The sequence below is a fragment of the Lipophrys pholis genome (assembly GCF_963383615.2).
Source record: "Lipophrys pholis genome assembly, chromosome: 3".
NCBI classification, from domain to species: domain Eukaryota; kingdom Metazoa; phylum Chordata; class Actinopteri; order Blenniiformes; family Blenniidae; genus Lipophrys; species Lipophrys pholis.
Window position 1 is genome coordinate 460,100 of NC_137627.1, and position 11,571 is coordinate 471,670.

At 43.6% G+C, this 11,571-nt stretch overlaps 1 protein-coding gene across 1 annotated transcript in view; it reads left to right on the plus strand.

The window, feature by feature from the left end:
- phldb1b (pleckstrin homology-like domain, family B, member 1b) overlaps positions 1-11,571 on the plus strand; it is a gene marked incomplete at its 5' end in the record, with an annotated part of 92,083 nt that overhangs the window by 58,817 nt on the left and 21,695 nt on the right. Inside the window, 4 exon segments of the mRNA XM_080459672.1 lie at positions 1,845-1,982; positions 4,059-4,187; positions 8,204-8,359; positions 8,443-8,553. Of these exon segments, the coding sequence (XP_080315798.1) occupies positions 1,845-1,982; positions 4,059-4,187; positions 8,204-8,359; positions 8,443-8,553 (534 nt within the window).

The window sequence follows — 11,571 nt, forward strand, 5'->3', positions numbered from 1 at the left end:
GTGTAGAAGTTACTGTAATCAGTGTACAAGTTACTGTAATCAGTGTACAAGTTACTGTGCAGAAGTTACTGTTATCAGTGTAGAAGTTACTGTGTATAAGTTACTGTTATCACTGTAGAAGTTACTGTAATCAGTGTAGAAGTTACTGTAATCAGTGTAGAAGTTACTGTGTAGAAGTTACTGTTATCAGTGTAGAAGTTACTGTTATCAGTGTACAAGTTACTGTTATCAGTGTAGAAGTTACTGTGTAGAAGTTACTGTTATCAGTGTAGAAGTTACTGTGTAGAAGTTACTGTTATCAGTGTAGAAGTTACTGTTATCAGTGTACAAGTTACTGTTATCAGTGTAGAAGTTACTGTTATCAGTGTAGAAGTTACTGTGTAGAAGTTACTGTTATCAGTGTAGAAGTTACTGTTATCAGTGTAGAAGTTGCTGTAATCAGTGTAGAACTTACTGTTATCAGTGTACAAGTTACTGTGTAGAAGTTACTGTTATCAGTGTAGAAGTTACTGTGTAGAAGTTGCTGTTATCAGTGTAGAAGTTACTGTTATTAGTGTAGAAGTTACTGTAATCAGTGTACAAGTTACTGTGTAGAAGTTTCTGTTATCAGTGTAGAAGTTACTGTTATTAGTGTAGAAGTTACTGTAATCAGTGTAGAAGTTACTGTTATCAGTGTAGAAGTTGCTGTTATCAGTGTAGAAGTTACTGTTATCAGTGTAGAAGTTGCTGTTATCAGTGTACAAGTTACTGTTATCAGTGTAGAAGTTACTGTTATCAGTGTAGAAGTTACTGTAATCAGTGTAGAAGTTACTGTAATCACTGTAGAAGTTACTGTGTAGAAGTTGCTGTTATCAGTGTAGAAGTTACTGTAATCAGTGTACAAGTTGCTGTTATCAGTGTAGAAGTTACTGTTATGAGTGTAGAAGTTACTGTAATCAGTGTAGAAGTTACTGTTAGTGTAGAAGTTACTGTAATCAGTGTACAAGTTGCTGTTATCAGTGTAGAAGTTACTGTTATCAGTGTAGAAGTTACTGTAATCAGTGTACAAGTTACTGTAATCAGTGTAGAAGTTACTGTAATCAGTGTAGAAGTTACTGTTAGTGTAGAAGTTACTGTAATCAGTGTAGAAGTTACTGTTATCAGTGTACAAGTTGCTGTTATCAGTGTAGAAGTTACTGTAATCAGTGTAGAAGTTACTGTTATCAGTGTACAAGTTGCTGTTATCAGTGTAGAAGTTACTGTTATCAGTGTAGAAGTTACTGTAATCAGTGTACAAGTTGCTGTTATCAGTGTAGAAGTTACTGTTAGTGTAGAAGTTACTGTTATCAGTGTAGAAGTTACTGTAATCAGTGTACAAGTTACTGTAATCACTGTAGAAGTTACTGTGTAGAAGTTGCTGTTATCAGTGTAGAAGTTACTGTTAGTGTAGAAGTTACTGTTATCAGTGTAGAAGTTACTGTAATCAGTGTAGAAGTTACTGTTAGTGTAGAAGTTACTGTTATCAGTGTAGAAGTTACTGTAATCAGTGTAGAAGTTACTGTTATCAGTGTACAAGTTGCTGTTATCAGTGTAGAAATTACTGTTATCAGTGTAGACGTTACTGTAATCAGTGTAGAAGTTACTGTAATCACTGTAGAAGTTACTGTGTAGAAGTTGCTGTTATCAGTGTAGAAGTTACTGTAATCAGTGTACAAGTTGCTGTAATCAGTGTACAAGTTGCTGTAATCAGTGTAGAAGTTACTGTTATGGAGTCCAAGCAGGAGGTAACAGGGGGACAGCCAGCGGAGGGCCAACAGCTCGGTGGTGACATCACATAACCTGACGTAACTCCGCCTCCCCTGCAGGCGGACATGGAGCGCGCCCTCCTGCAGGGCGAGCGGCAGGCGGAGCTGGACCAGGTGGAGTCTGAGACGGACATCATTGCTCAGCTGCATCACAAGCTGGACGAGCTGGAGAGCGCCATCCAGAGGGAGAAGGACAAGGTACAGGGGAGCGTCCAGCCTGAGGGGGGGGGGGGGGGGGGGGGGGGGTTCTGCTCACGTCAGAGAATCATCTCGTCAGGACGTCTCTCGCTTGGACCCGGCCTGCTTTTTAAATCCTCTAACAACGATCCATTAACCACTAATGTCCTCCTGCTTCTTCAGCACTCGCTCTTCCTCTCTGCTGAACGTGTCTTCACCTTCATTCAGGTCTTCCAGCAGTGACCTCAGCTATGTTCTGTACAAGGGAAGAGAGGAATCCCGATACATAGAGGCTTTCTATTACAGTTACTTTAGGCCCTGTTTACACATTTCAAGTTCAAACTTTTTATTTTTAATGTTTTTGTTCAGAAAGGTTTTGCGTTTACACAACAACGTTCTGGAAATGATGTCTGTTTATATGGAAACAGCAGAAACACTGAAAGTTCTGTAAGTTTCATGTCGTATACAAGAAGCCCGGGAGCTTCCAGACACTCACTTTCCCCGTTTCCATGGAGATAGAGTCTGTTGGAACCCGGCCTTAAGCCTGCTGGTTCCTCCCGGTCCTTTGGTCCTATACTTGGTCCTATACTTGATCCTAGACTTGGTCCTATACTTGATCCTAGACTTGGTCCTAGACTTGGTCCTAGACTTGGTCCTATACTTGGTCCTATACTTGATCCTAGACTTGGTCCTAGACTTGGTCCTATACTTGATCCTATACTTGGTCCTATACTTGATCCTAGACTTGGTCCTAGACTTGGTCCTAGACTTGGTCCTATACTTGGTCCTATACTTGATCCTATACTTGGTCCTATACTTGGTCCTAGACTTGGTCCTAGACTTGGTCCTAGACTTGGTCCTATACTTGGTCCTATACTTGATCCTATACTTGGTCCTATACTTGGTCCTATACTTGATCCTATACTTGGTCCTATACTTGATCCTATACTTGGTCCTATACTTGATCCTAGACTTGGTCCTATACTTGGTCCTATACTTGATCCTATACTTGGTCCTATACTTGGTCCTATACTTGATCCTATACTTGGTCCTATACTTGATCCTATACTTGGTCCTATACTTGGTTGTTTGAAAAGGGTCTGAAGACGGCAGGATAACTTTTACCATTTAGTTATCAAAGAAAGTAAAGAAAGGTGTGTGTGTGTGTGTGTGTGTGTGTGTGTGTGTGTGTGTGTGTGTGTGTGTGTGTGTGTGTGTGTGTGTGTGTGTGTGTGTGTGTGTGTGTGTGTGTGTGTGTGGGGTGGTGGTGGTGGTGGTCCATCCTGTGTGTGTGTGTGTGTGTGTGTGTGTGTGTGTGTGTGTGTGTGTGTGTGTGTGTGGTGGTGGTGGTCCATCCTGTGTGTGTGTGTGTGTGTGTGTGTGGTGGTGGTGGTGGTCCGTCCATCCTGTGTGTGTGTGTGTGTGTGTGTGTGTGGTGGTGGTGGTCCATCCATCCTGTGTGTGTGTGTGTGTGTGTGTGTGTGGTGGTGGTGGTCCATCCATCCTGTGTGTGTGTGTGTGTGTGTGTGTGTGTGGTGGTGGTGGTCCATCCATCCTGTGTGTGTGTGTGTGTGTGTGTGTGGTGGTGGTGGTCCATCCATCCTGTGTGTGTGTGTGTGTGTGTGGTGGTGGTGGTCCATCCATCCTGTGTGTGTGTGTGTGTGTGTGTGGTGGTGGTGGTGGTCCATCCATCCTGTGTGTGTGTGTGTGTGTGTGTGTGGTGGTGGTGGTCCATCCATCCTGTGTGTGTGTGTGTGGTGGTGGTGGTGGTCCATCCATCCTGTGTGTGTGTGTGTGGTGGTGGTGGTGGTCCATCCATCCTGTGTGTGTGTGTGTGTGTGTGTGTGGTGGTGGTGGTCCATCCATCCTGTGTGTGTGTGTGTGGTGGTGGTGGTGGTCCATCCATCCTGTGTGTGTGTGTGTGTGTGTGTGTGGTGGTGGTGGTCCATCCATCCTCCTGTTGTGTGTGTGTGTGGTGGTGGTGGTGGTCCATCCATCCTGTGTGTGTGTGTGTGTGGTGGTGGTGGTGGTCCATCCTGTGTGTGTGTGTGTGGTGGTGGTGGTCCATCCATCCTGTGTGTGTGTGTGTGTCTCTAGGAGAGGTCTAATGTGGAGGTGGAGCGCCGCGCCCTGCAGAACCTCCATCAGAGCTACGCTGAGCTGAAGAACCAGCTTCATAACTGCCCCGAGTCGCTGCGGGAGCAACTGCAGGAGCAACTGAAGAGGGTGGGTCATCACGTCAGAGCAGGAGCACCGAGACAACCTGCTGCTGCTCCTCCTCCTCCTCCTCCTCTTCCTCCTCCTCCTCCTCCTGCACCTCCACCTGCAGCCTGCACCATCCATCACCTCCTCCTCCTCCTCCTCCTCCTCTTCCTCTCCTCCACCTCAGCAGCCTGCACCATCCATCACCTCCTCCTCCTCCTCCTCATCCTGCAGCCTGCACCATCCATCACCTCCTCCTCCTCCTCCTCCTCTTCCTCCTCCTCCTCCTCCTCATCATCCTCCTCCTCCTCCTCCTCCTCCTCCTCCACCTGCAGCCTGCACCATCCATCACCTCCTCCTCCTCCTCCTCCTCTCCCTCCTCCTCCTCCTCCTCCACCCTGCAGCCTGCACCATCCATCACCTCCTCCTCCTCCTCCTCCTCCTCCTCCTCCTCCTCCTCCTCCTCCTCCACCTGCAGCCTGCACCATCCATCACCTCCTCCTCCTCCTCCTCCTCCTCCACCTGCAGCCTGCACCATCCATCACCTCCTCCTCCTCCTCCTCCTCCACCTGCAGCCTGCACCATCCATCTCCTCCTCCTCCTCCTCCTCCTCCTCCTCCTCCTCTTCCTCCTCCTCCTCCTCCTCCACCTGCAGCCTGCACCATCCACTCCTCCTCCTCCTCCTCCTCCTCCTCCTCCTCCTCCTCCTCCTCCTCCTCCTCCTCCTCCACCTGCAGCCTGCACCATCCATCACCTCCTGCATAAAAATAAGCTTCACGTTATAGAAACACTTCCTGCTCATGTCAATCTGAAAACATTTAAACTGATAGAAACTAAATCTCTTTGTTTTTAACCTTTAAATCTTCTTAAACTGATAAATCAACTTGTTTCACTCACAGAAGTTTGCAGAACTCCAGTAACGTCTGAAAATCTGTAAACAACATTTTGTTCTCATGTTCCAGAGGAAAAGTAAAGATCCTGAACTCTGATCCGCAGTCAGACGTTTATATTTCAGGTGTTTACAGCAATGATTTCAAGTGAAAATACAAAACATTCGATGTGTCCGTCTCCACGACGACTGTGTTTCATTAAATACCAAACAGCGCCACCTCCTGGCCTGCCATGCTCACTACATCATTTTCAGTCTTTTTGCCTTTGTTGTGGAGACGGACAGTTTTCAGAATGTTGTGCTGGAGACATAAACAAAAGAGGAGTTTTCATTGAGACATTGTCATGAAAACTGTTGTATAGATTTTCCCAACAACTAAATATATATTTTAAATATAAAGCATGAATATCTGCTGTTTCCAGTTGAATAAAGGATCCATTTGATTTTCCCTGAGCAAAGCTTCAGTCAGAGAAAAAGATTTAACTAATGAGAATGAAAGAATCGATGTTGGTAAGTTATTTATTATTATTATTATTACTATTATTATTATTATTATTATTATTATTATTATTGTTATTGTTATTATTATGATTATCATTATTATTACTATTATTGTTATTGTTATTGTTATTGTTATTATTATGATTATTATTATTATTACTATTATTATTATTATTATTATTATGATTATTATTATTGTTATTATTACTATTATTATTATTATGATTATCATTATTATTATTACTATTATTATTATTATTGTTATTGTTATTGTTATGATTATTATTATGATTATTATTATTATTATTACTATTATTATGATTATTATTATTATTATTGTTATTATTACTATTAATTATTAACAGTCGCTTATCTAAATGTCAAACTTCTGTTTTTAGGCCTCAGCCTGGTTTCTTACAAAGAGTTTAGTGTTCTACAGACATGAAGGTTTCCACATTCCACCACATAGTGCTGCTGGACCCTTTGGCTCCTGAGCCGGGGGGGGGGGGGGGGGGGCTGCATGTGGCTCACACACACACACACACACACACACACACACACACACACACACACACACACACACACACACACACACACACACACACACACACACACCCAGCAGGACTCTCCTATAACACGGTGGACATTCAGTCCTGCATGTGTGAATGTGATGTGTCTTTGTCTCGGCTCACATCGTTAGAATAACTGCTGACTAATGGATTAACATCGGCCCTGACGTGCCCCCCCCCCCCCCCCCCCCCCCCTCGCTGTCACACTCTGGCTGCTCTCATTGAAGGGAATGTTCTGCATTATTTCTGACTCAGGGAACCAAGAGGGACTGCAGCTCTCGGTGGACAACTTCTGTTTTCCTGCAGAAGTTATTTGTTTTGCTCATAGAAGTTATTTCTTCTTATGATGAGGAGTTTTTTTATTTATGTCAAAATATCCTGTCGTCCTTGATGTTCTTTTAAAAGTTGTTATTCTGATTGAGGCTGTTTATTGTTATAGACATTAGTCTGAATATTGTAGAAGTTATTATAGAAGTTATTGTTATCCTCCTAGAAGTTATTATAGAAGTTATTATAGAAGTTATTATAGAAGTTATTGTTATCCTCCTAGAAGTTATTATAGAAGTTATTGTAGAAGTTATTGTTATCCTCCTAGAAGTTATTATAGAAGTTATTGTAGAAGTTATTGTTATCCTCCTAGAAGTTATTATAGAAGTTATTGTAGAAGTTATTGTTATCCTCCTAGAAGTTATTATAGAAGTTATTGTAGAAGTTATTGTAGAAGTTATTGTTATCCTCCTAGAAGTTATTATAGAAGTTATTGTTATCCTCCTAGAAGTTATTATAGAAGTTATTATAGAAGTTATTATAGAAGTTATTGTAGAAGTTATTGTTATCCTCCTAGAAGTTATTGTAGAAGTTATTGTAGAAGTTATTGTAGAAGTTATTGTTATCCTCCTAGAAGTTATTATAGAAGTTATTGTAGAAGTTATTGTTATCCTCCTAGAAGTTATTGTAGAAGTTATTATAGAAGTTATTGTAGAAGTTATTGTTATCCTCCTAGAAGTTATTATAGAAGTTATTGTAGAAGTTATTGTAGAAGTTATTGTTATCCTCCTAGAAGTTATTATAGAAGTTATTATAGAAGTTATTGTAGAAGTTATTGTAGAAGTTATTGTTATCCTCCTAGAAGTTATTATAGAAGTTATTATAGAAGTTATTGTAGAAGTTATTGTAGAAGTTATTGTTATCCTCCTAGAAGTTATTATAGAAGTTATTATAGAAGTTGTTATAGAAGTTATTGTAGAAGTTATTGTTATCCTAGAAGTTATTATAGAAGTTATTGTAGAAGTTATTGTAGAAGTTATTGTTATCCTCCTAGAAGTTATTATAGAAGTTATTATAGAAGTTATTGTAGAAGTTATTGTTATCCTCCTAGAAGTTATTGTAGAAGTTATTGTAGAAGTTATTGTAGAAGTTATTGTTATCCTAGAAGTTATTATAGAAGTTATTGTAGAAGTTATTGTAGAAGTTATTGTTATCCTCCTAGAAGTTATTGTTATCCTAGAAGTTATTATAGAAGTTATTGTAGAAGTTATTGTAGAAGTTATTGTTATCCTCCTAGAAGTTATTATAGAAGTTATTATAGAAGTTATTGTAGAAGTTATTGTAGAAGTTATTATAGAAGTTATTATAGAAGTTATTGTAGAAGTTATTGTAGAAGTTATTATAGAAGTTATTGTAGAAGTTATTGTAGAAGTTATTGTTATCCTCCTAGAAGTTAGCTATTGTTGTATACGTTTGTTTAAATTATGTTATTTACAAAGTAATTGTTGTCTGAGTAGAAGTAATTGTAGAAGTAAGTGCAGAAGTTCTCATAGTAAAGGTTATTTGAAGTTATTGTTGGTATCCAGTATTTCCTCCCCTACTTGTGACACAAGTCGCAGTCTTCAGGAGATCTCGGGGAATCAGTGTGCTGGTTTGGGGCTGGTTTGGGGCCTGTAAAGTGTCTGGCTGGTTTGACCCCCCTGAGGTAGCCCCCCCATGAGCCATGCTGTCGGAGCATGTTCTTTATTTTTACTTTGCTTGAACTGCTGAGACTGACTCAGGTTTGATGTGGGTTTGGTGTGGGCCTCCATCAGGACGGAGAGGCCCTGGAGGCGGGCACCAAGAAGTTCGAGGACCTGGAGTTCCAGCAGCTGGAGAGGGAGAGCAGCCTGGAGGAGGAGAGGGAGACCCTCAGCCAGCAGCTGGTCCAGCAGAGAGCCCAGTACCACAGCAGCGTGGCCAAGAGGAAGGTGAGCGGCTCCGGAGACGCCTCATGTCAAGGTGGACGCTCCATTGACTTTGTCTCAGCGACGGCTTCACCTGCTCTCCTCAGGAGAAGGTGTGCGCTCTGGAGAGCCAGGCCAAGCAGCTCGGCCTGCAGGCGTCTCAGGAGTGTGAGCGGCTCGCCAAAGACCGGACGCTCACGCTGCAGATGCTCCAGAAGGTACACCGCCACAAAGTACTACAATTCAAATGAAAATACTTTTGCCTTTAACATGGCAGCTTTCTGAAAACTGTCTCTTTACTCTGCAACAGCAGGAAAAATGTCAACAATGTAGTACTAGTGGGTTTTTACAGTGAAGAATATCTAAACATTAATGATGGTGAGTCAGAGTCGTCTCTTCTAAAGTACCCAGGCAACTTTCAAAAAGTTAACTTGTCAGTTGCTCAGAGTACCTCTGTCAGGTAAACACAGCTCAGAGTACCACTGTCAGGTAAACACAGCTCAGAGTACCACTACAGGTAAACACAGCTCAGAGTACCAGAGTACCACTGTCAGGTAAACACAGCTCAGAGTACCACTGTCAGGTAAACACAGCTCAGAGTACCAGAGTACCACTGTCAGGTAAACACAGCTCAGAGTACCACTGTCAGGTAAACACAGCTCAGAGTACCAGAGTACCACTGTCAGGTAAACACAGCTCAGAGTACCACTGTCAGGTAAACACAGCTCAGAGTACCACTACAGGTAAACACAGCTCAGAGTACCAGAGTACCACTGTCAGGTAAACACAGCTCAGAGTACCACTGTCAGGTAAACACAGCTCAGAGTACCAGAGTACCACTGTCAGGTAAACACAGCTCAGAGTACCACTGTCAGGTAAACACAGCTCAGAGTACCACTACAGGTAAACACAGCTCAGAGTACCAGAGTACCACTGTCAGGTAAACACAGCTCAGAGTACCACTGTCAGGTAAACACAGCTCAGAGTACCACTGTCAGGTAAACACAGCCCAGAGTACCACTGTCAGGTAAACACCGCTCAGAGTACCACTGTCAGGTAAACACAGCTCAGAGTACCTCTGTCAGGTAAACACAGCTCAGAGTACCAGAGTACCACTGTCAGGTAAACACAGCTCAGAGTACCACTGTCAGGTAAACACAGCTCAGAGTACCAGAGTACCACTGTCAGGTAAACACCGCTCAGAGTACCACTGTCAGGTAAACACAGCTCAGAGTACCACTGTCAGGTAAACACAGCTCAGAGTACCAGAGTACCACTGTCAGGTAAACACCGCTCAGAGTACCACTGTCAGGTAAACACAGCTCAGAGTACCAGAGTACCACTGTCAGGTAAACACAGCTCAGAGTACCACTGTCAGGTAAACACAGCTCAGAGTACCACTGTCAGGTAAACACAGCCCAGAGTACCAGAGTACCACTGTCAGGTAAACACAGCTCAGAGTACCACTGTCAGGTAAACACAGCTCAGAGTACCACTGTCAGGTAAACACAGCTCAGAGTACCACTGTCAGGTAAACACAGCTCAGAGTACCACTACAGGTAAACACAGCCCAGAGTACCAGAGTACCACTGTCAGGTAAACACAGCTCAGAGTACCAGAGTACCACTGTCAGGTAAACACAGCTCAGAGTACCACTGTCAGGTAAACACAGCTCAGAGTACCAGAGTACCACTGTCAGGTAAACACAGCCCAGAGTACCTCTGTCAGCTAAACACAGCTCAGAGTACCAGAGTACCACTGTCAGGTAAACACAGCTCAGAGTACCTCTGTCAGGTAAACACAGCCCAGAGTACCAGAGTACCACTGTCAGGTAAACACAGCCCAGAGTACCAGAGTACCACTGTCAGGTAAACACAGCTCAGAGTACCACTACAGGTAAACACAGCCCAGAGTACCTCTGTCAGGTAAACACTGCTCAGAGTACCACTGTCAGGTAAACAGAGCTCAGAGTACCACTGTCAGGTAAACACAGCCCAGAGTACCACTGTCAGGTAAACACAGCTCAGAGTACCACTACAGGTAAACAGAGCCCAGAGTACCTCTGTCAGGTAAACACAGCTCAGAGTACCACTGTCAGGTAAACACAGCCCAGAGTACCTCTGTCAGGTAAACACTGCTCAGAGTACCACTGTCAGGTAAACAGAGCTCAGAGTACCACTGTCAGGTAAACACAGCCCAGGGTACCACTGTCAGGTAAACACAGCTCAGAGTACCACTACAGGTAAACACAGCTCAGAGTACCTCTGTCAGGTAAACACAGCTCAGAGTACCACTGTCAGGTAAACAGAGCCCAGAGTACCACTGTCAGGTAAAACACAGCTCAGAGTACCACTACAGGTAAACAGAGCCCAGAGTACCTCTGTCAGGTAAACACAGCTCAGAGTACCACTGTCAGGTAAACAGAGCCCAGAGTACCACTGTCAGGTAAACACAGCTCAGAGTACCACTACAGGTAAACACAGCCCAGAGTACCACTGTCAGGTAAACACAGCCCAGAGTACCACTGTCAGGTAAACACAGCTCAGAGTACCACTACAGGTAAACACAGCCCAGAGTGCCTCTGTCAGGTAAACACAGCTCAGAGTACCTCTGTCAGGTAAACACCGCTCAGAGTACCACTGTCAGGTAAACACAGCTCAGAGTACCAGAGTACCACTGTCAGGTAAACACAGCTCAGAGTACCAGAGTACCACTGTCAGGTAAACACAGCTCAGAGTACCTCTGTCAGGTAAACACAGCTCAGAGTACCACTACAGGTAAACACAGCCCAGAGTACCTCTGTCAGGTAAACACTGCTCAGAGTACCACTGTCAGGTAAACAGAGCTCAGAGTACCACTGTCAGGTAAACACAGCCCAGAGTACCACTGTCAGGTAAACACAGCTCAGAGTACCAGAGTACCACTGTCAGGTAAACACAGCCCAGAGTACCACTACAGGTAAACACAGCCCAGAGTACCTCTGTCAGGTAAACACAGCTCAGAGTACCACTGTCAGCTAAACACAGCTCAGAGTACCAGAGTACCACTGTCAGGTAAACACAGCTCAGAGTACCTCTGTCAGGTAAACACAGCCCAGAGTACCAGAGTACCACTGTCAGGTAAACACAGCCCAGAGTACCACTGTCAGGTAAACACAGCTCAGAGTACCACTACAGGTAAACACAGCCCAGAGTACCTCTGTCAGGTAAACACTGCTCAGAGTACCACTGTCAGGT